The sequence below is a fragment of the Perissodus microlepis genome, chromosome 17 (genome assembly GCF_051167445.1).
Source record: "Perissodus microlepis isolate ML-2025 ecotype Zambia chromosome 17, ASM5116744v1, whole genome shotgun sequence".
In the NCBI taxonomy this organism is placed as follows: domain Eukaryota; kingdom Metazoa; phylum Chordata; class Actinopteri; order Cichliformes; family Cichlidae; genus Perissodus; species Perissodus microlepis.
The window spans coordinates 30,052,930-30,078,209 of NC_140477.1; the positions used below are offsets into that span (position 1 = coordinate 30,052,930).

General features: G+C 39.9%; 1 protein-coding gene and 1 long non-coding RNA gene across 2 annotated transcripts; one reads left to right on the forward strand and one right to left on the reverse strand.

Moving 5' to 3' along the window:
* Positions 1 to 1,658: 1,658 nt before the first annotated feature.
* On the forward strand, positions 1,659 to 16,568 carry cp (ceruloplasmin). The gene is made up of 24 exons (XM_084909086.1): positions 1,659 to 1,980; positions 3,568 to 3,812; positions 3,904 to 4,116; positions 4,372 to 4,545; positions 4,693 to 4,784; positions 5,912 to 6,074; positions 6,167 to 6,305; positions 6,395 to 6,534; positions 8,158 to 8,298; positions 8,385 to 8,429; positions 8,530 to 8,744; positions 9,286 to 9,436; positions 9,588 to 9,800; positions 11,609 to 11,813; positions 12,318 to 12,457; positions 12,647 to 12,775; positions 13,009 to 13,115; positions 13,200 to 13,255; positions 13,357 to 13,428; positions 14,917 to 15,008; positions 15,115 to 15,254; positions 15,338 to 15,394; positions 16,132 to 16,237; positions 16,325 to 16,568. The coding sequence occupies exons 1-24, from the start codon at positions 1,820 to 1,822 to the stop codon at positions 16,348 to 16,350; spliced, it is 3,222 nt and encodes a 1,073-aa protein (XP_084765212.1). The 5' UTR covers positions 1,659 to 1,819; the 3' UTR covers positions 16,351 to 16,568.
* Positions 4,009 to 7,823, reverse strand: LOC146369866 (uncharacterized). The gene is made up of 3 exons (XR_014797273.1): positions 7,710 to 7,823; positions 4,387 to 4,457; positions 4,009 to 4,105 (listed from the first exon to the last, which is right to left on the reverse strand). It is a non-coding gene; the product is annotated as an uncharacterized LOC146369866 (long non-coding RNA).
* Positions 16,569 to 25,280: the final 8,712 nt, after the last annotated feature.

Here is a 25,280-nt window from a genome sequence, read left to right on the forward strand (position 1 = left end):
TTGACCCATTTAGCAGAAGTCAGCCTGTTTAAGGCTCTGATATCTATTCTGTATGACTTAAAGCAGTTATGACATGGTCTGATTTTCTCACCCAATAAAGGAATATTTCATATATCAGTCTACTCTTCATTTTATCAGAAACAGTTATCACAGCTTGTACATTTTCTTTTTATAAATATATGTAAGCAATGAGCCAAATTTAGTAATGCCAACATACTGAAGGAACAACATTTGTCTCTTATATATGATACACCTATATATGCACTGTCAAAGATACTTGTCTTTGAGTGAAGATTTAAGGTGATAAGACATATAAATAACTGCAACTTGAATCTGTACTGAGGCTCAGTATTTGACACAGAGTTCATGTTCACTGCTGTAATAGCTAATAACGATTAATATAATAACTATAATATTGGCCATATTATATTTACATTACCAAAGTGATATGACTTTAGTCTCATGAACAACATTAGCTAATTGTTATTTACTAACTAATCTTAAATGACTGTTCAGTACAGAAATGAAGCCCAAAAATCATGTTTTACTGTCCTGTGGTCTCAGCCTCAGATACTTATCAAATCACACAAAGCTCTTGTAGAAACAAACAAACAAATGAACAAAATATGTTCTCCTTCATTTCTGTCAAACAAAGTTGTATGACACGTTTCCAGCAGTTAGTATCATGGTTGCTAGGCAACCTGGGAAGCACAACGGAGACTAGACGTTTATTTTGCAAATTGAGCTCAACACTGCCCCTAGCGTCCTGGAGCACTTCCGTTGTGTTTTGGAGTTTGCAAGTGTTTTGGAGTTTGCAAGTGTTTTGGAGTTTGCATGTGTTTTGGAGTTTGCAAGTGTTTTGGAGTTTGCATGTGTTTTGGAGTTTGCAAGTGTTTTGGAGTTTGCAAGTGTTTTGGAGTTTGCATGTGTTTTGGAGTTTGCAAGTGTTTTGGAGTTTGCAAGTGTTTTGGAATTTGTACTGAGTACTAGAGTTTCCAGAGTTGACTGATACTGATATTTATCAGATTGAGTAATTGTTGCCTTTAACCATGAGAGCCATGCAAATTGGTGCTCATTTTTTAGCAGTGTCCCCTCCCTAAACTGTGTGCACAGCGACCGTTTTCTCCTTGTTCTGAGAACCTTTACACAAAGATAAATTAGGAATAGTATTAATTAATTATCATAAACTGACTTTTAGCAAAGTAAAAAATCCAAACACAGAGACATCTTTATTGGCTCAGTAATGAATCTGGTTGTGACACAAGGTCGTTTTCAACATTTAGCCTCTTGCATTTAAAATCAAACATTTACTCAAAAGTCCACTTTTACGTAATTGGCTAAATATAACGTCACTGGATTTTTTTTGCTGAACAGAAAAAAACTCCGATTTGACACAGATAAGAATCTTTAGATTCTTAAACGAACGATGTTGATTTTTAAAAACTTTATTTTGTGCTGTAGTGAAACTCTACAAGGGAGTAAATGATGAAGGTTAAGCCTAATCTCTTGGTGTTTGGATTTACGAGAACAAAACTGTTTGTGTTCTTATGCAAGTCTCGCCTGCTGATCGAACACCTGGCAGTCTGATGGTCAGTGACCCCTCGGTCCTGCTTGGCTGACCTCAGCCTGCGAGTCATCTGACGCAGTATAAAGACACAGAGCTTTAAACGTCTCTGAGACACACTGGTTGACAAACATCCAAGACTTTTAATTCTCTGCGCCGTGGGTCTTTATCTTCATTCAGTATTAATAATAATTCAAATAAAACTAAGAGTCATCATTATCATCATCACCACTATCAGCTTTTATTTTGGACAAAATGCTGAGGCTGGATTTAAGGGCTGTTTTGCTGTTGTTTTGTGTGGTAACATGTGTTTCTGGGATGAGACGAGAGTACTTTTTAAAGATAGAGGAGGTGTCGTGGAACTATGCTCCAACTGGGATGAACATCATCCAAAACCGCTCAATCCAGGACGATGAGTAAGTGCGCACGATACATTTTCCATTTTATTACAGAGTCATAAATCAATATGAAATAAAGAATCAAAATGGGTACAATTAACCCCCCCTCCCCCCAACACGACACGTTAATATTTGCTTCAACAGCAATTGACAAACAGGAATGATCACTTATGGGCAGCAGATACTAATATAAGAACACAGTTATAGCCTACTGAACGTATTGCACTGCATATGACAAATATATAAGTTAATATGAAGACACTGTGATGAAAAAATGGCAACTATATATTTATAAATGTACTTCTTGGATAATTTGGCATCCTGGTGTTGCTCATGCTGAATCACTGTCATGGGTTATTGGTTATTTACACGTGTGCCATCACAGTGTTGGTAGACGTGCTTCATCTTGTAGTCACAGGACCAGACTTATCAGCATAAAATTAAAGTCAGCATAAAGTTTTTGGTGATAAAAAACGACTTATTATTTATTATAGAGGTGGTGCTTTTGCAGCTGGCCTTTTGCACGTGTATTTGTAGGAGTTTTTCTTTATTTAATATTTAAACGAATCATGCAAACTAGATTCATTAAGTGTTATTCATTTGGAGCGAGAGGAAGGCTCGGTGCTGTTAGAGTAGTGTGAAAATTTTTATTCTGTCCTGTAACCCTTTCTTATTCCTGTAGCAGAATCTCAGTTGTGCTCCTCTATGAAAACCTACTGGCCTTGTTACGAAATGATGAGAATCGAGCTGATCTGAACTTCACACGTATACAAAAGAGTTGTACCCGTTGTTTTACTGGTAGCCAAGTTACTTTTTATAGTGAGCAGATAAATTTGAAGTCTGACATTTTTACCCAATAAAACGTCTCTGCATGTCTTTCCTCGACAGTCACTCTGTATTTTTTTCTGTCTTTCTTTACTTCTCTATGTCACCGCTGTTATATCACATATTGAAATGTCTGTCGGGGAATGTATGAGTGTGTTGGATTAATGTCTACATCTTGCAATAGCCTACATAACAGGCTTTTCATATGCATCTCTACGCACAGCCTCACACAGTGCGCGTAAAGGTGTTACTCAACACATTCTCATTCCCGACGCGTTGGTACGTTACGCTGTGGGAGTGAGAACGGTCTCGTTACTCGCTGCGCACAGTTACGCAGTTGAGCACTTACTAACAGTATCATCATTAGCACTCAGCTGTGTTTTATGTTTTATGTTCTTCTACACTTCATATATCTTATCTTATTTCGGTGTATTTGGGAAGTGTTCGCCAAAGTGCAGCCTTTCTCTTGGATAAATCGCGCTCCAGTCTCAACCTGCCGGTTACATCATGCATTTTATTTTATTCATATATATCAAAGCATAAGCATATATCAAACATATAGATTCTTTTTCAGCTCCCCCTCTCTTATCTCATTTGCTGTGCTATTTCAGGAAGAAAGATCCTGCGCATTTTTGCCATTGGGACCTTAACCTTTTAGTAAATCTGACCCATGATGTCAAAGAGTGTTAGAGACACTATAGAAGCTTTACGTGTTTTAACTTACATAATGACACATACGCAAAACCACTCTCATGCATCTCTGCCTGAATCCCTCAACAGAGAAGCCTCCGTCTTTTTAAAGAGCGGTCCGCAGCGTATCGGCTCAACCTACAAGAAGGCTGTTTATAAGCAGTACAGCGACGCCACCTACAGGACGGAGTTGACAAAGGCAGAATGGCTGGGTTACCTCGGACCTCTGTTGATGGCTGAGGAGGGCGACACACTGATTGTCCACCTGAAGAACACAGCGTCCAGACCTTACAGCGCCCACCCACATGGTCTGAACTATACTAAAGGCAACGAGGGTGAGAAATGCACAAACGGATGTACTACTAGAGTGGAGTGGAAAGGTTAACACATGCAATATGTGATTGTGTTTGTGGGTTCACTCCTCAGGAGCCCTCTACCCAGATGGCACGGGTCCAGAGCTGAAGCGAGATGATTCGGTACCTCCTGGTCAAACGGTGACCTATGAGTGGACCCTCGCAGAATCCCACGGCCCAACATCACATGACAGCAACTGCATGACCAGATTCTACCATTCCCACGTTAGCCCGCCAAAAGACATCAACTCAGGGCTGATAGGGCCCCTCATCGTCTGTAAGAGAGGTACATTTACTCCAGTTTACTTAAGTACAACTTTAATATATTTTATTTATAGTCCAGTGTCTTTCAGAGCCAAACATTCTACCTTTTACTCTTGTTAACATTATGTAACTATGTTTACATTATAGATTCATAATAGAACACAATAGACAGTTTTTAAAAACTTGTTTATTTTTATATTTATATCTATTTTTCATCCCCCTTTTCTTTTGTTTTGGAAAGCACTGCCTGTCTTTCTAAATGTCCTCTCCTCTGCAGGAACTCTGGACTTACATGGCGATAGTTCAGCAGACTACCAGTATGCTCTGCTGTTCATGGTGTCAGATGAGAACTTCAGCTGGTACCTGGATGAAAACATCAGGACATACATCACAAATCCTGCCAGAAACCTGAAGGAGGACGAAGACTTTATTGAGAGCAACAAGATGCATGGTGAGAGGAAGCATCAGAATCATAATCAGAAAGACTTTATTTATCCCAATTAACATATCATGCTAACAATTAGCATATCACCAGCATGCACACTTACAAGCTTGCATTTGCATCCCTGCACCATTTTACCCTCACTATGTATTACAGGTATTAATGGTTTGCTGTATGGTAATCTTCGTGGACTGAGCATGTGCCAAGGCAACAAGATCCAGTGGCATTTGTTTGCATTAGGCAATGAGGTAATCTATGTTATATTATCACATCTCTATTCTTAATATTACTGTTACAGAGAATATTTTCAAAATATTCAACTGAGCATTTAATGTAATCATTTAGTTCAATTTATAATGTTTACAAACATTTAGAAGAACAGGTTGGTTTTTTTAGGGGGTTCCAAAGTGGACCATTTGCCTCTATCTCACCCTGTTCCCTGTTCACACTGACCCTCCTCTTTCACTGTATACATGAATCTTCTCTGTTGTCTTCCTCTTTCTCTCCTGCCTTTCCTTCCTCTGCACATGTCCATAATATCTCCATCTTGTCTCTTGAACTTTGCCTCCAAACAGCTTAACCTGAGCTGTCCTTCTGATGAACTCATTTCTAATACGGTCCATTCTGGCCACTCCCCACAAAAATCTCAACACCTCCAGCTTGGCCTCCTGTCTTTTCATTAGTGCCACAGTCTCCAAACCATCCATCACAGCAGGTTTCACTACTATCTTGGAAACCTTCCCTTTCACTCTTGCTGCTATCCTTCTGTCACAAATCACCCTGACACTCATCTCCAAGCACACTCCACCCTGTCTACACTCGCTTCTTCACCTTTCTTGTGTGCTGTCTGTTGTTTTGGATGGTTGGCTCCAGGTATTTAATTAAACTTGTCCATCTTCCCTCCCTCTACTCCTTGCATGTTCACCTTTCCACCTGCCTCACTCTCATTAACACACGTTTCTGCTGACATTCCTCTTCTCTCCACCTCTCCAGGCTCTCTTCCACTTACTTTCAACTCTCAGGAGACAGTTTTTCAAAGACAGAAGGGGCTGTGGGCATTATCCTAATTGTTGCTAACTAAACCATGAGACACCTGCAAATACAGTCAGTCTCACAGCGGTTGTTCCAACCGAGTGCTTTCAAAGGTTCAGCTTTTTTAAGGATTTAAGTTTGTGTTGCTGAGACTGTTGCAGAAGTTTTCTACTGATAGTCTTTAATCAGATAAGGTTCAAGTTTAATAAAAATGTGAGCATGTGTTACTTTCTGTGTTACAGATTGCTTTCATTATTATTATTGTTAGTTTCAGAATTGCAAAAAGGATTTCTAGTACATTCACCTCCTTGTGTAACATTACTTAAATATTATTTATCTACAGGTGGACATGCATTCAGTTCATTTCCATGGTCAGATCCTGACCACTATGAACCATCATACAGACACAATCAGTCTTTTTCCTGCTTCTAGCACCACAGCTGAAATGGTAGCTGACAACCCGGGACACTGGCTGCTGGCATGTAGTGTCAATGACCATCTGATGGGTGAGATTATGAATTACAATTCAGGGAAGGATACATTTCTGCACACTGATTAATAATGTATTCAACATTGTTTTTTTTGTGCTTTTGTCTAGCTGGGATGCAAGCTTTGTTTGAGATAAAGAAGTGTTTCCCCAATGTCCACAAGCCCCGGCCTTATGGAGAGCAGCGACAGTACTTCATTGCCGCTGAAGAAGAAGTTTGGGACTATGCTCCTACAGTGCCTACAGATGGGTTAGTTACTGTACAAACTGACAGGAATGTAGAGGACTGCTGGTCTGTAGAGATCTTTCTTAATTTGAACTTTGCTTTTGTGTGAGCAGTGCGGCAGAAACGTTTGTAACCCGAGGTCGAAACCGCATTGGAAGCCGCTATAAGAAGGTTCACTATGTGGAGTACACTGACAACACCTTCATGACAAAGATGCTCCGCAGCCCAGAGGACCAGCACCTTGGAATTCTGGGTAATTCAAGCTTGAGAGGTTTTGGAAAGTTTGATGTTGCTAAAACCTGGATCTCAGTTTGTCCATTTATTCGGTAACACAGGCAACTCCGGGGAGAGTGCTCTCGTACAACACCTCACTTCTGCCCCGCACAGTCATCCTGCAAACATTTTTCCTGCAGCACAGCCAAACATGTATCTTAAAGAAATAACAACAGTGTCAACCTGTCACTGTAAAATAACATTTAACCATCGTTACAATACCTTTCGATCTATTGCGTTTGCAGACAGAATGACACAAGCGCACAAACGCTAACACAACCATAACTGCCTCTGTAGTGGAGATATCAAAGATAGGCACGGCTGTGGCACTGATTCAGTCTTTGAGCACTACGGTCACCCCGGTGTGTCGGCCAGAACACCACTTAAGGCCAAATTGTCCCAGAGTATGAAAGAAGGAGGGAGCTTGAGGTTCCGTTTGAGGCACTTTATTGTCACCACTCAATTTCTGGGGCTGTAAACACAGCGGGTGTACATAAGTGTGTGTGTGTGTGTGTGTGTGTGTGTGTGTGTGTGTGTGTGTGTGGTTTCCTACAAAGGAAATAAACAAGGGAAATAACGATAATTAAAGAGAATAGACAAGTCAAATACTCAAATATAAACATAATACAACATAGTTACCATAATCACATATAAAGATCAGAAAAATATAATACACTTCAAACTGCTCACACTATGCAACTAAATAGCATTAGTTCGAGGTTAGTTACTTCCGGTAGTTGTACGAAATAAAAGCGTCCCCCATTATAATCCACTATAATGCTCTTATTGTGAAGGGCAAGCGGGACGCTATACTTCCGGTCAAACTACGTTCGCTATTTTACTAATCCACGTACCTAATTGTTCGCTACAAACTCCGCTACTTCAAAGTAAACAATCACAAGCATCACATACAACATACAGAGAAGGTCTGATAACACAGGAATGACATTATGGACATATGAGCGACCGTACATGCGTCAACAAAGCTAAACCGGGGTAAGCTAACAACATAAATTAGCATATGAAATGAGGGCGAACTCACGCGTTGCATGCGTGGCCTACCGCTCCAACTACGGACTACATTAGCTCCTAAATGGTAACATACTATAGTACTGACACAAACAAAGGCAAAATACAACACAGGTCACTACTTACTTGTCATTTACGCCCACCTAACATTCCCCAGGAATCAGTGCATCCCCTTCGGACCAGCACTGCTCATCCGACATTAACTGCCCACCTTACTAACCAGATGATGTCACTAGAAGGTGGGCTGGCCCAAACTGACAGAAGACTGGCTATTACATGAACTTATAAACACCAGTAAAACTATCCTACGAACTTTGGGGCCTTTTATACAGCCTCAGTTAATTACAGGTTTTTTGAATGAATTGCTTGTCAGAAATACAGTTATTGCAATTCAAAAGCACAGCAGAGTTGTGGAACATTTCCAAAAACTGCCTTAACTCATATTTGAACAAACTCATTTGGTTTAGTGTCTTAAACCATGTTGATAATCCCTCTAATTTTATGAGCTGTTATTATTAAAAACTATATTGCACCCTAACAGCATCTTATGCACGTTGCACGTTAATGTTTCCAGGTCCTGTGTTGAAGGCTGAAGAGAAAGACACTATCAGGGTGGTGTTCAAGAACAAAGCCAGTCGGCCTTACACAATACAACCTCATGGAGTACAGTACAGCGTGGAACAGGATGGCACACTGTATCACAATGAGTTGGAAGGTTAATGCATGTACATTCATAAGTAATGCTATCAGTGTTAATATCTGTTTCATCCATCTGAAATCCTCTTCTTTTCCTCTCTTCAGAGTCTTATACAGATAAGAAACTGCGGGAGCTGAAGAGGCTGCCAAGTAAGTGGAAGTCTGCAGTTGGGTACCATTTAGCATTTTGTTGATGCTATTATTATTGCTAATGAGAATTCTCCATTTCTCTGTGGAAATGCATGAGTAGGGGTGGTGACTCCTCCCCCTGCTGCTCTGGTCAGACCTGGGATGGTGCACATCTATGAGTGGATGGTGCCTGTAGGTGCTGGACCCGTAGAAGGGGAGGCTGACTGTCTGACCTATCTGTACTACTCTGCTGTGGACCCTGTTAAAGATACCAGCTCTGGACTGGTGGGGCCACTTCTCATTTGTCGACCTAAATCGCTGAAGAAGGGAGTACAGGTGAGAGGAAAGACAAAAAACCCCAGCAAGTCAACATATTGTGTGGTTCAGGTTACAGAGCAAGTTACATCCTCCTGAATTTGGTATTATAAAGGTAGATATATTTGGAATAAAATGATTCACACCAGGCTGTGCAGTGGACATATAAATGTTTTTTAAATTCAAATAGAATTATCAGTAAATTACACAGAAAATATTGATGAAACAGGACTCGTTCTGCTGGCCTGAAACAAGTGTCTTGTGTTAGACTGAAAAAATGTTGCAGTTTCTCATAACAAACAGAATGAATCTTCCTGACATCCTGATATTCCTGACAGTGGCATCCAAAGAGGCGGATCGTCTTAAAATCAATAAAATGTGCTTTTGGCTTTAGTCATCTAATATCCACGGCTCCTGTCTCCAGCCTGGAAAATCTCTTCCTAACCTGAGTGTTCAGTCCCACACTAACATCACAGAAAAGAAAAAAAAAAACAATGTTTTGTGGCCTTACTGGATTGATGAAGCAAAATCTGACACATCACCTCTCTCTCTTTTCATGCAGAAAAACTATAATAAAGAGTTTCACCTCATGGCTACTATATTTGATGAGAACCTGAGCTGGTATCTCGATGACAACATTAGGACTTTCACTACTGCTCCCAACACTGTCAACAAGGAGGATGAGGGCTTCATCGAGAGCAACAAAATGCATGGTGGGTACAGTGTGAAGTTTCATTTTAGTCACCATGTAATAGTTAAATTGGGGACAGCTGTTATTATGAACTAATGTCCCTTCACTGGCTCAGCAATTCACCATAACGTACCTAATCGCTGTGTGTAATATTTCTGTGTATTTCTTTTTAGCCATCAATGGGTTCGTGTATAACAATCTCCCAGGGCTGACCATGTGTAAGGGCGATAAAGTATCATGGCACCTGTCAGGACTGGGGTCAGAGACAGACATCATCAGTCTTTACTTCCAGGGCAACCGTTTCATCTATGAGCAGAACAGACGGGACACCATCAGCGTATTCCCTCACATCTCACACACTGTCACTATGGAGCCGGACAGCATGGGTATGGAGCTTTGAACCCTTATTTATGTTGTTCTGTTTAGTTACACTTTAGGTGTGGCCCATGCATACAAAAAAAATTAAAAGCCCAAAGTTCAAGTTCAAATGAAATATAGAGGTAGATGGGTTGAATTGATTTATTGGCAGCTACAGCAGCTGTCAATAGGAAACTTACATTAATCATTTGAAAATGATTGACACTACTCTCTCTTTTATTTTAAACAGAATGGCATCACAACAAAACAGATTAAACTTAATTAAAAATGTCCGACTATCTGCTGGTCTGACCTAGCAGACACATGGATTTACCTAGATGGGTGATGTCAAAGATGCACCCTGTGGGCCAGAACTGGTCCAATCAAAGGTCCACTGGATATTTTTTGAAAGATGTGGAAACTCCACAACAGTGCAGAATAAATTTGTACTTTTACCTTAATGTCACCTTAAAGAACTGTTTGTCTGTCTTCCTTCTCTCATCCCAATGCATTGTGGCAGATGGCCGCCCCTCCGTGAGCCTGGTTCTGCTGGAGCGTTCTTCCTGTTAAAAGGGAGTTTTTCCTTCCCACTGTTGCCAAAGTTCTTGCTCATAGGTGGTCATCTGATTGTTGGGTTTTTCTCTGTATGCATTATTGTAGGGTCTGCCTTACAATATAAAGCACCTTGAGGGGGCAGTTGTTGTGATTTGGCGCTATATAAATAAAACTGAATTGAATTGAAGTTGCCATGACAGTGGTTGTAAGAACCATTAAAGTGGACATGAAACACTAACTGTATTAAGGTTAATTTATCCCATGGAGTAGTGCCATGTCTGTGAAGCTGGGTTTAATAAATAAGTGCTTGAAGTTACGGTTTCTAGAGCATGTGTAGCGCCGTTTTGTCCGAGTAAAGAATGTGACATCACTGGGTTGGTCTAGTTGGCTGTTGCTAATAGTCTTACATTAATTTATTAGCTAACTACAGCAGTGACAGAACTGATAATTCAGTGGAAAACAAGACTAAAACTAAAAATCAGTCGAATGACCTTCATGCAATTTAACCCCCAGTTCTACTGAGGTTCTCTCTTTTCCCAAGCAAATGCAAACAGTTTACAACGTATCATATTACTATGTGTGCATCATGCCATGAATATAAGTAGGTTTCCTACCGAAGCATGATTAGGAATCTTAACATCCATCAGCATGAGTCACTCTGATACATAAGTCTGAATCATTGCTGAATTTACATTTACAGCCTTCTTACTCAAAGACATTACCCTGAGGAAATGTGCTTAAGTCAGGGAGCTATGCTGGTGCATTTCTTTGATTTGTGACAGATTAGCATACACATATCCATTGATGGCTGCACACAAACATGCACACATTGATTTTTGACAGTAGGTTGCAGTTCTTAGTAGACTGACTCAGTGCACAAAAGCTAAAAGGTACTGTTGAAATGTTACATATTTTTAAGGCATCACAGACTGTTCATCATTTGTTTTGTTGGGTAGTTCAGTAAATGGGAATGATTTCAGAATGGAAAAGTAAACATGAAATACAATTACCCTTACTATGACCTTGGCCATTAAATCTTCAAGAAGTGTTGAGTGAGAAGACTTGAGAGCTAATTCCAAAAAAAGGACAAGTGTCATGATTTGGTGCATTGCAGACTGAGCTAGGAACGTAAAAAAAAAGTGGTTTAATTGTTAAAAAAACAACAACATTTGGACAAAACAACAAAACCAGAGAATTTAGTGAAAAGAGCACATTTGTGTTCTATGTAAATCCAACAGTCACATTGTGTGTTACTGTATCTCCGTGCGTGTATGTGTTTTAGGTCAGTTTGAGGTGGTGTCTGCTACAGTGAACCATTACCGTAATGGGATGAGGGCCAACTACACGGTAGAGAAGTGCAGCATACTTCATCATCAGAGCGAGATGATGTTACATTCAAAAACCTACTACATCGCTGCCATGGAAATAGACTGGGACTACGCTCCAAACCGCACCTGGGAGGTGGAGATGTTCCGCGGCATGGAGAGGTATCAGCTGTAGGGCACGAGCATGAGAGCTGCCGCAGAAACAAATACAGTATACCAGCAGCACATATATGTAACTCTTGTGCGTCTACCTTTATACAGTATACATTATGTATTTAATTTAGTAAAGTTTAGGGAAAAAAAGTGTCCCATTGTTACATGAGAATGCTCATTATTCTAAACATGCAGACTCTGAGTATCTTAATGCCTTTTATGGTAATAAACTGTTTTTGGACATTACAATAGGAACACAAAAATAACAGTGACCAACCAAACAGATGTCAGTATTATATTATAAAGTTTATTCTGTATATAGCAGAGCACTATACTATTTTTAGGATATGAAACTGTCGTAGATTGTGGTAGGAGCGCTGAGAAAGAATTAAATAGTAATGCTGGCAAATCGAGTTGCCTTTGGTTGCCTCTTATATAACAGTGAAAACTTGTTATAGTGGAACTGCAGCTGTTTTAGTAAATAAAAATGTGTTGGTGACTCTCTCGCTGCAGTCCTGCCCCCATCTTTCTGGACAAGCAGGGTGGATTCATAGGCTCTCGTTACAAGAAGGTCGTCTACCGACAGTTCACCAGTGACAAGTTTACCAAACAGGTCGAAAGAATCGCTGACATGGAGCATCTCGGCATTATGGGTGAGTATATCGAAGAGACCACTGACACATACTGCACAAATTCATATTTTTCCATAAAGTTTTTGAAGCTCTGACGAGAATACATTGTTGGTGCAGTAAAAGCCACTGATTGTGCTACATATTGTAAATAACACATGATGTAACGTCTTAAGCTCCAGTTGGTACTTAAAACATTTGCCTTCTCTTTAGGGCCAATGATTCACGCTAATGTTGGAGACAAAGTGAAGGTGGTTTTCAAGAACATGGCAACCAGACCTTATTCCATTCATGCACACGGAGTCAAAACAGAAAACCCCAGCGTCCACCAAACCCAACCAGGTACAGAAATGCCTAGAAATAATAGAAGCGGATGGAACAAAGGGACACAATCAATAAACAATTTCAGTCACTGTGGAACTTTTTTATGATTTCAGCAGAATAAATGTGTTTTTTTGAGAACATAGAAAGGGCATACAGTATTCCATCTACTCTTCTTTTCTCTAATGGATCATGCCACGTTCTTAATGTATAAATGGTGTCCAAAACATTGAAAACTACAATGTGTTTCTCAGGTGAAATTCACACCTACTACTGGTATGTCAACAAGAACACTGGACCAACAACAGAGCAAGAGGAGTGCTCTGTGTCAGCGTACTACTCTACTGTTGATGTTGCAAAGGTACGATGATGTAGGCAAGATCAAACACAGCACAGGCAATAACAAGTACTCACAGACTTACATGTTGTCCCCCTGCCCCTCCAGGACCTTTACAGCGGACTGATTGGTCCATTAGTCATCTGCCGCCGTAGTTGGGGCAGGTGAGTATCTACATGTTCACCTGCTTGATGTACAGCACAGCACACATTCTGTTTATGCAGTACCACATAATAAAGTATGATAAAATCTTTGCGTCTTCCAGGACTTTAGGACTGAAGAAGGAAGTGGAAGAGTTTGCACTGCTTTTCCTGGTTTTTGACGAGAATGAGAGTTGGTAAGTAGCAGATAGATTCCCTTTGAAACCTCTGCTTCCTCTATTCAGCGGGCAATACATGCTAAAATGACACAAATTTGATGTAAAAGGATCCAACCCAATTTCTTAATTCCAATTCAAAATTACATAATCCTCCTTAAATTCACATGCTTGCAAACTCACTGAGGGTAAATCAGATGGAATGGATGCAGCTGAGTTATGAGAGACAGGTGACATCAATCAGGAGAAGACACTTGAAAGTAAAACACAAAGCAAGGTAACTACAAAAGCAGAGTGGGACATGAACACCATAACTGAAACACGTGAAGACTGACACATGAATCAACAGAACAAAGGTTAATACAGCCATTTTTTTTTTGCCTTAGCTGGCTCGACAAAACCTAAAATTCCAGTAAGAGATAAAAAGTATTATGATGGTGGTCATCAGCTTACCCTGTTAAGCAGTGATTTCCGCTTCAGGCTCTGTATGCACTCTGCGCATTTAAAGGGGCGTTTCACAAGTCATGTGACTTCTCAAAGGAGTCCACACAAAACGATTCCCATGAGTGTCCCCTCCTGATAACTAGAGATGTTATCAGGTGATAAAATGCTGAACATTACATAACATAACATTACAACAAATTACAAATTTATGGAGATTGATTGTGCAGAAAAAACATCGATCTTTAATGAAAAAAAAACTTTACCCTGCACAGAGCTGTAAAATAAACATTTTAATTCAAGTTAACTATTTTATCACCGATTGAGCCTCTGTTTGTTTGTTAATAAGTAATCATAAGAAGTATATCAGTATGATAAGTAATTATTAGTTATTTCTTTTTTATAAAACAGAAAACTCTGACTTTAAACTCAACACAGCTCACTAAGCCATTAATCTCACTTTGTAGGACAGTCCTCAGGAGGACAGTGACTACAACTGTAAATTCATGAACCAAACCCCAAAAAACAAAAAGAATGAAACCCACTCCTAGAAAATCACAAGGTAATGGGGCGACCGTAGTTTATGTGGTTGGGAAGCTCATCTGTAACCGGAAGGTTGCCGGTTCAAACCCCCAGCTCTCTCTGTCCTGGTCGTTGTGTCCTTGAGCAAGACACTGTACCCAACCGCCTACTGGTGTTGGCCAGAGGGGCCGATGGCGCGATATGGCAGCCTCACTTCTGTCAGTCTGCCCCAGGGCAGCTGTGGCTACAACTGTGGTTTTCCTGCACCAGTGTGTGAATGTGAGAGTGAATGAATAGCGGAATTGTAAAGCGCTTTGGGTGCCCATATAAATGCAATCCATTATTAAAGAAAAAACAGAGCCTCAGTCACAAAAGAGTAAATAAAAACAACGATCCAACACTAAATACGCAAACAGAATTCTAAAACAGAAGCAGAGATCCACTCTGAGGGCGAGGACAGCAGGATATGATGTTTAGCTGAATTTTCCTGCAGCGCCGCCTGAAACAGGAAGGGCTGTATTTTTATGACTGCTGCTTAAACTACAGGTATCTGGATGAAAACATCAGAGCACAGATCAGGAACCCTCGCCCAAACTTAAAGGATGATGAAGACTTTATAGAGAGCAACAAAATGCACGGTGAGACAAGCAGACACGTACAAAAGGATTTTTGAACTTTTTGTTTTTTCATCTACACATAAAAATATATTTATTTTCTTTAAAATCTGTGCATGTTTGTGTGCAGCCATCAATGGATATGTGTATGGTAACCTGAATGGTCTGAATATGGAGGTGGGCGATAAGGTGTACTGGTACCTAATGGGAATGGGCAATGAAGTGGACATACACACAGCACACTGGCATGGCCATAGTGTGGAATATAAGGTATATAGAAATGATTCAAAAATACCCTCTCACACAATCACACAGTATATAAACGCAGTTCACAAATGCTCTTTTCTCTGCAGCTGGGTGGAGGTGCTCACCGTGCTGATGTGTATGAGCTGTTTCCAGCCACCTTTCAGGTGAGATTTCAAAGGAATGGCTTCTTTTAAGAGCTGAGTCTTTCCTCTTTGACGTTAAGGTCTGGTGTGTTTCACTTTAACACTAGCATGAAGGTGGATGACTTTAATTGCATGTGGTCAACCATCCAAAGGAAGAGAGAAGAGAGGTTATGAAGAGAGTGCAAGCAGTGAGGAGTGGGCGGAGATGAGTGAAAGTTAGAGAGACACGGCTGAAATGCACTAAATATACACATAAGGTAACAAGGAAATGGCACACAGGATGGAGACACAGCTGAACCTAATTAGACAAGGCAACGGGAAAGCAAAACCAGATATGTGAAACATGGAAACACAAGACCTACACAATAAAACAGGAAACTGGGGAACATGACACAGGAGTGAAGAATAGGCAGACGAGAGACATGTTGGACCGAGGAAACATGGATAAACCACAAGGAGGAGAAACAAGACACAACACACATAAGCACAAACACAGAATGGGGGCAAAGACATGAGGGGAGCCTAAATGTACAACGGTAAACATGGTGGTAATCCTGAGGTTATTCTGAGAATAATAAACCATCACACAACAAGTCATAAAAACACAAGAAACACAAAAAGCTGTGTCAAAAGCACCCAGAACCATGACAACCACCTTAAAACACAAATTCTAAGCAATTCATCCAACAGAATTAGAAAATTGAACTCTAATTGTGCAGCTATTGAGTCATGTGATTTTCTATCTACTTTCTTTTCAGACAGTAAAGATGCGTCCTCAGTATCCTGGTACCTGGCTGCTCCACTGTCACGTCACTGACCACATTAAAGCTGGCATGGAAGCCATGTACACTGTTACTGAAAAACGTAAGGAACCAGTCTGAGCAGAAAAATTCAGGCAAATAAGAATTAGGATGCTGTGTTGGTGATAAGTTGTTTGTTTGTCTTTGACAGCAAAGAAGAGTGGAATCTTTGGCTGAAGGAAAAGCGAGAGACGAGTAAAAAGATGATGTCAGTGCCTCAGTTTACTAAATGCCTCCGTTAATGATGTATAGCAGAAACTTAACATGGAATCAAGCATTACCAACAGCTATTGTATAATAAAATGTATTTTTTATAATCATTTTTGCTCAGTAACTTTTCTAAAGACGGCCAGACTGTAGTGAAAAAATAATTAAAAAATACATTTAAAATCAAAGTTACTGTGTTTGGGTCTCAGTATCAGTACCAGGGGACACTGTGGCCTTACAGTTCACATTTATGGAGCCATCAGTCACAGTTGTCAAGATTGTGTGTGTGTGTGTGTGTGTGTGTGTGTGTGTGTGCAGTCTTTCCTTTTTAAGTATATGATTTGGTAATTGTGTTTGACAAAAAAACTTTCTGATTTGATGAGATTATCAATTCGATTCAATTCAATTCAATTTTATTTATACAGCGCCAAATCACAACAAAAGTCGCCTCAAGGCGCTTCATAGATACAGAGAAAAACCCAACAATCATATGACCCCTTATGAGCAAGCACTTTGGCGACAGTGGGAAGGAAAAACTCCCTTTTAACAGGAAGAAACCTCCGGCAGAACCAGGCTCAGGGAGGGGCGGGGCCATCTGCTGCGACCGGTTGGGGTGAGAGAAGGAAGACAGGATAAAAGACATGCTGTGGAAGAGAGACAGAGATTAATAACAGATATGATTCAATGCAGAGAGGTCTATCAACACATAGTGAGTGAGAAAGGTGACTGGAAAGGAAAAACTCAATGCATCATGGGAATCCCCGGCAGCCTACGTCTATCCGGTTGTTCAGTCTGACGTCACTAGCCGTGTCTGGGCCTAAACTCCGCTGCAGGTCCATATATCAAACGATCACTATGGCAGTTGAAAAACTGTCTAAAGTCTTTCATCTTTAATAAAATGATCAGCGTTCTGCTCTACCAGGTGTAATAATTGAGTTTAACATCCAGGCATCCATGAAAATGGAATTTATGACATTTAACGGAGTTAGAAGTTAGCAGGAAGTTAGCTCGCTAGCTTCTATCTAAATACAATATAGCATGTCCTGACTGGGGGGTTTTGGAAACAAATGAAAACGTACAGCTCTGCTATCACTTCCAACATAAATGAAGACAGAAAGCTAAACAGTAGTGACGTTTGTAGGGTTACTGAAGTTTGGCTAGCTGGTATATAATGATGTGCTACGTGACCGCTAGCGACATAGCTATGTTAGCATAATATAAACAAGCTAACTTTTTTTCCACTCGATAAAAGTTAACGTGAGTGTTCTAGGTGGTCAGGAACAAATGTAATCGCATGGCAGGATGCTGTAAAAGGACCAAACTTCAGCCAGGAGAACAACTGAGATAATCCATCCACAATATGAGGTTAGTCATTCATATACTGCTGCATGGGCTGGGCTGTAGTTACATCCTAAGGTTTTAAAAACTGAGCTTAAATAAATGATTAGCGGTAATAAAAGCCGAGGGAGGTCAACAGTGATCACTGACTGTTTTAGGAGCTTTTTGAGATTAAATAGAAGAAAATACATAACATTAAACATGTTAACAACACAAAAGCCATATTAAACGCAGACTACTTTAGGCCCGGAAGTAGGATTCGTCATGTCATCACTTAACAATCGGATTATCAGTGCTCATGGTCACAGGATCTTTGCATTTTTGTAGTCAATAGATTTTAAGTACTTGAAATATGCATTGTGACAAACTAATTGCAGGAATTTGCAAAGATAAGACTGACATTTCCCTCAGATATGTCCATCAGTGTAACAAATGAGTTTTACAGAGCTTTTGAAAGTTTGACTTGATTTGGAACAATGCTCATCTACGGAATTAAGTGGTCATACTTCTTATCTCCTCCCCCTGTATGTATCTTTGTTGTTGTGAATTTAAACCCCAGATAAGAATTCTTTCTTTCTGAAAACAGAAAATGTAAGTATGGGGTTAGATCTTGGAGCATTTTACTATAGCCACTACGTAATCATGGGTCATGTGTAGACTTCTTGTTGCTATCATAGATTTTTACTCTTCTTTGGTTTTGTGAGTGTATTAACAAAACCATGGTGATGATTGTGGTGTTTTGTTGTTCTAAAAATGTTTTTTTAATTAAGAAATAATATGCATGTACTAGCTTGTATATAATCTTAATGTTATTTATACATATATATATATATATATATATATATATATATATATATATATTAGTATAAAGTCATACAGTAGGTTTGCTTGGATTCTAAAATATTTTAAGTTTGCACTTATCATGCGACATCGTTTGGGAATTAATGTTAAACAAATTTTAATTTATATTTTAAAACACTACTATACACATAATAGTAGTAGCAGTCACATTCTCAAAAAACTTGAAATCGCTTGTGCTTACTTCCGTTAATTCTTTCTTCTTCTTAAGCTGAAACACTGCTGGCATCTTTGCTGCCCTCCACAGACAAAGTGCAGACTGTGCAAATAAACAGTTTTTCGAATTTTAGACGAGGATGCTGCAAGAGAAAAGCTAATTTAAATGTCCCCTGCATGATATTTGGAAAATGTTATATTGTCTGCTTGCTAGATTTGATAAATGTAAATTGGGATGTGATACACTGCACTGGTATGACATTTTTCCTGATTACTGTTAAAATATACTGTAAAGTATTTACTCTGATACTGATATGATGTAATTTGTGTTGTACACTCACAACTTTACGTAGTATCCTTAGACTCAGAATTTCATTAACTGTAAAACATGTGTTCATTTATCAGTAAAACATGCAAATGCCACTCTTTAGTAAACGACAATCTTTTCCTGCAGACACATTATATCTTTCCAAAAACAATAATAAATACATAAATCAAAACCAAAACCAAATTGAGCTGAGTGTTTCTTTTTATTCACAGAACACAGCAGCCTTAAGGAAATGCTCCAAATTCGTCAGTTTACACAGTTGATCAAAGTGGAATTTTAGTGACAGGGTTCAACTTGGAATTTCCAGTAAATTTAGATTAAAATTCTCAATGCAGAGCCTGAGGATGTAAATCCAAGTACCCAAACTTATTAAACCGAGTCAAACTTACAATCACTGCAAAGCTAACTGCAATAGTCAGTGCACTGAACAAATAATCTCTTTAGACTGTAGCATAATTACATGTAACATTCAATACATTTAAATAACCCCACATTTTAAAATATGAGGCAGAGGTGTGTTCATAGACAATTTGCACATTCCAAACAAGTTTAAAGTGATCACATTGCATGTGTTCATTTCCCTCCCTACAACAACTGAACTAATAATTTGGTTTCTTACGTGCAAGCAAAGAGTCTCAGTGCGATTCACAAGTGAACTTACTCAGCGTCAATTAACGCTGTCAGTGTGAATGGATTTATTTTCCACCTGTGACTTTTAGTAAATGTCAGTTGCAGTGAGATTTATTACTACATCAATTTGACCACAAATAACTCCTAAAATTGCCAAGTATCTCTTAAGGTGGATAAATTAATTTAAATAAATACTATCTACTGTAGTTTAACCATCTGGCTAAAATGGTACCTCTGTGTTTTGTATTGGAGGATCTACATAAAACTCCCACTGCTACTATGGATAACTGATTGAATAAGGCTACATTATTATATGTCTCCCTGCCTTTAAACACACATTCAGAAAAGATCAGGGTGTAAAATTCTTCCCGCGTTCTTCCTGCTTTTAAATCAGTGTCAAAACACATCGTTGTGGCTACTCCAACAGGAGTTGTGAGGTTTAATCTCTGTGAATACAACCACTCGAACAGCACAAAAATCAGAGCAAACTGAAAGGTAACTTGCCAAAATCCAGATTGTGTTTAAAGGATAAAAAGAATGTGGTTGAAACACACGCAATCATTTTTATTTTCAAAAGCATTTTGTTATTGAAGGAACTGTCCCAGCTGCTAGATCACTACGTCGTGTCAAATACAAACTGACAATCTAGCAAAATCTGTTGTTCATTCAGATCATTTACGTTGTTTTTCATTTTCATTAAGACTAACAAATCTTTTTATTAATGTCCATGTCAGTTTTGACAAAAATGACAGAGCTAAAATGAAATTGTACGTTTCACTTTTTTCAAACAAGTGACCTGTAAAGTTCAGTCTTTGTCAGTAAGTGAGCTTCTACAGCTCAACAATTAACCCTCAAGAAACCCTGTTTTGAACTTGGGTGCAATCCAAAGCATATCTTTTTCATAACACATCACTACTTCTGCAGCACCATACCTTTAAAAAAAAACAAAAAACCCTTAAGTTCCTCAGAGAGAACAACCAGGCTGTTAGTTTCATGTTGAGGTTGATGTTTTTAATGAACACCTTTTATTGCATGTAATGCACAGACACACCAACAGAGGGCAGTAATATCCCTTCAACATACATTGTAAAATTACTATTACAACACTCCCACTTAATTTTACCATGGAGTTCACTTACTTGACTGCCATTGCTTATTTCTTTCAAAAAACAACAACATTATGCACCTATATCACAGTGTTACTAGAAAATAAACATTTTCTCTTTTGTTTTGAACTCACACAAAAAATGTACTGTGTCCATCTTAGACAAAACTATTATTCTTCATTACAGTTAAATGCTCGCCATCTTAACATAAGCATAGTATAGGCATGTTAAGCATATGATAACCCTTTTAAACTGAACACAGTCCAATCTTCCCTCTGAGATACTCAAACTTTTGTCTAGGCAGTGGTTTGGTTAACATGTCAGCCTTCATGTTTTCTGTACAGCAGTACTTCAGCTGGATTTGTCCATTTTGCACACATTCACGAATGTAGTGGTAACGAATGTCTATGTGCTTTGTTCTTGCATGATCGACTGGATTTTGTGCGATTGCAATTGCTCCTTGATTGTCCTCCAGGATCACTGTTGCTGTGGTCTCCATTCCAAGCTCAGTTAGTAGTCGTCTTAACCAAACTCCTTCTTGTGCAGCTTGGCTCAAAGCAATATACTCAGCCTCTGCAGTTGCTTGTTGCTTGTTTCTTGCTATGCCAACTGACTGCACCTCCTGCAAGTAGAAAGATGTTTCCAGTTGTAGAACGTCGATCGTCCTGATCACCTGCCCAATCAGCATCTGAATACCCAACCAAGGTTCCTGTTTCTGTCCTTTGATATTTGAGCCCCAGGTTTAGAGTTCCTTTCAAATATCTCAGGATTCTTTTTACAGCTGTCAGGTGTGTAGTGTTTGGGTTTGCATTGAACCTTGACACCACACTCACTGCTTGTGCAATATCTGGTCGTGTGGCCATAGCAGCATACAATAAACTTCCAACCATTGACTGATACATGCTTGGGTTTACAGGTTGACTGACATCATCACTCTTTCTTAATTTGACATTTGTGTCAGCTGGAGTTGCTACTGGATTGGCACTGTCCATTCCATACTTTTGTAGTATGTTTTCAATATACTGTCTCTGATGAAGCATAACATGGTTTTTGTCCTTGTCTTGGATCACTGAGATGCCCAGAATGTAGGATAGCTCACCCATGTCCTTCATTTTGTAGTGTTTCTTCAGAGTATCCTTTAAGGTCTTCATGCTCTCTGCTGATTCTGTAATCAAAATCAGATCATCAACATACACAGCCAATATTTCCAACTCCTGACCTGTTCTAACAAACACACACTGATCTGAAGTACTCTGTGTAAAACCAATACTTTTCATGAACTCTGTAAAAGCTTTGCTCCAGCAACGTGGAGACTGCTTCAGTCCATATATTGACTTGTTTAGTTTGCACACTAGATGTTCCTGCCCAGGTTTGATGTAACCCTCTGGCTGCTCCATGTAGATTTCCTCTTCCAGGTGTCCATTCAAGAATGCAGTCACAACATCCATTTGATGCACATTTAGATTGTTTTGCACAGCAAATGACAACAATGTACGAATTGAACCAAATCGTACAACTGGAGAGAATGTTTCATCATAGTCTGCACCATAAATCTGTGAATAGCCTTTGGCAACAAGTCTGCACTTGTATCTTTCCACTTGTCCATCACTGTGATGCTTAACTTTAAAGACCCACTTTGATCCAACTGCTTTGCGATCCTTTGGTAGATCCACTAAATCCCATGTGCCATTTTCTAGCAGTGACTCATATTCCAAATCAGCTGCTTCTTTCCACTCCTTTGCATTTGGACTTGACATAGCCTCTTCCAGTGTATTTGGTTCTGTGACACAACAGATGTTTGCATAATGATCAACTGTAGCTGCATCAGCAAACTCCTCAAATCCATATCTCTTTGGAGGTCTTCTGATCCGCTGATCTCCTTTTGCAGCCTCACTGGCGACAGTCTCCTCAGTACTTGTTTGTCTTTCACCCGTGTGTAGTGTCACCTCATTCCCCAAACCGAGATCTTTCTCACTTTGTTTGCATTTAAACTCTGTTTCATTGAAGACCACATCTCGTCGAATCAGTATTTTTCCTTTTTCCTCATCCCACAGTCCGTAGCCTTTTGCATTGGTTGCTGTTGCGAAATCAGTTTTACCCCTTTTCTTTTATTCGTCGAAACTTCCAGAGACGGCACCGGAACTCAGTAGTCATTTCACAAAACCTTTATTCATCTTCATTTAAACATGCACTTCTAGAAGGGAAGACGAGGCCGGTGTGTCCCTCTGCAAATCTTCACCTCTTTGTTCGTTACAGCCAGCTTTATAGAGGCGTCCCCATCATAAAACCCCCTATGGTGTGCTGCAAACTCTGTGTCTGTATCTATGTGCACGAGCACATGAATGCCTATGTGAGCGCACATGAGTGAGTGTGCGTGTGGATGTGTGTGCGTGACACTGTGGGTGTAGGTGACTCCCTAGATCATAAAACCCATCTCCCTTCCAGACCACAGTTATCCAGTTACAAATGTTGAGACCCCCACTCAAACATCCTCTAGGTAATTTCCACTCAGCATTAACTCCTCTGTTTTACTTCCACAGTTCAATTGGGGGAGGGGTCTCCTACAATCTACTCCTAAGTTCACGACACAATGAGGCCTTTATTATATTAAGGGCAGTGTCAGTGTCTCTACAATAGTTCTACATTCTATGTTAACACATTTCTAAACTCTAAAATAAGCTAAACACTCCTACAAATCCCCCTTTTTATCTGCCCTATGGCAGATAAAACTAAACTAAATCTCTCACCATAATGTTTTCATACTGTGACTCCCCATTTCCCAAAAGTGGCATCATGGTGTCTGCCTTTGTATCAGATTCTCCCACAGCACGATTGATGAGTCTTACGAACAAGGCTCTGATACAAGGCACACAACAACACCCACATGTCACTAATACTGCAATAAAAACAGACAAAGAAACCATGATTGACATAATGAAACCTTTCCATTGCCCAAAGACAGAGGTCATCCACGCTTCCAGCGGGTCATCTAATCCCGAATGCTCATACATTGTGGTGGACAACGTCTTTAGGCCTTCCAGAACTCGGGTCACAGAGCCGTCAGGAACTGTGTTATTTGGAATAAAAGTACAATACATATCCCCAAACATCGTGCAAACGCCCCCTTTTTCTCCCAACAACATATCTAACGCCATCCGATTTTGTACTGCCATTAAAGATGTTGGACTCAACTGTTCAGCAAGCCCTTGCATTTAATGACAGCACAAAGATCAAATGTATACGAGATTGTGGACCCTTTAACGTAGTCCAACTCTACACCGCCATAATAATCAAAACACTCATCTGATTTACCTGTTTCACTACGTTTGGTTCGCTTCACCGTGGCCTGTGATGGTGGAGTCGCTGGAATGGATTCAGGTCTGTCTCTGGGCAATTCACTTATAAGAAAAATCACAGTTAAAATAACAACAGTCACACCTAACACTACCGTTTCTCTCCAATTCCCCCTCAACCAGCCTAAAGAAGTTGACATGAGTTAAATGTAGATGAAAGGCTCGTATGTTTACATCTCTCCCTCGCAGAAGGCTTCTCTGCAGAGGATCAAATCTGCATGGCAAAGTGACACACTTTAGGTGATCTTCATCCTTGGGAAAAGTGGTGTCAACTATTTCCCAGTCTCCTAGTATTTGTGCCTCACACAGAATCACAATTCCATCGCTGGACTTCCTCTGTGCTGTCACTTTTGGAGCTTGGCACGCTCTCTCCATCCCTCAGGTTCTCATGTTCCAACGCTGCTGAAGATTTAAGGCAGAGCACGTCGTACACCTTAGTTGTCTTCCTCAGCGTCAACATTGACTCTCTCATTTTATTTAAGATTTTGCTGTGGGAAGTCTCCTCTTGATCTCCTGGAAGCTCAGTAGCACAGCTCTCTGTGCGATGTCTGCTGTGCTGAAGATGATCTCTGGTGGTGGAAGCCTCTCTCCTGGCCTCAGCTCCCATCTTGTGGACGATCCTCTCAGCCACTCCTTCTCGTCATGGCACCTCACGACATCTACAGATTAAAAAATAACACTCCTCTTGCCACATGGCTTTCACCATGTGTCAACTCCCCAATGAGACATGCACACGAATGTTGCACATTCTCTCTAAAACAATCTCTAGGGTTTCCCACTTGGAGCAGCCATACTCCAACCTGTAACCCTGTGTAAAAACATTAATCAGCAGTCACATGTTAAGCTTGTTTAACTCCCAGCTCCACCTGGAGCCTGTAACCTGGAAGACAAATCTGTTAAATCAAACTTCACATTTGCAACCAACTATAGATCATGAGAGTGATAAAGTACTCAGCATAACAGACAAGTATCATGTGCAGGTTTTCTCCAATCATTAAATCACTATTGTTACCATAATTTGTCCCAAATCATGAATCATCCCAATTTATTCCACAATTTAATCTGTGACTTTCCTTAAACAATATCACTCCACCCATTTTATCACTATGAGCTCAATAGCCCATCTTCAGC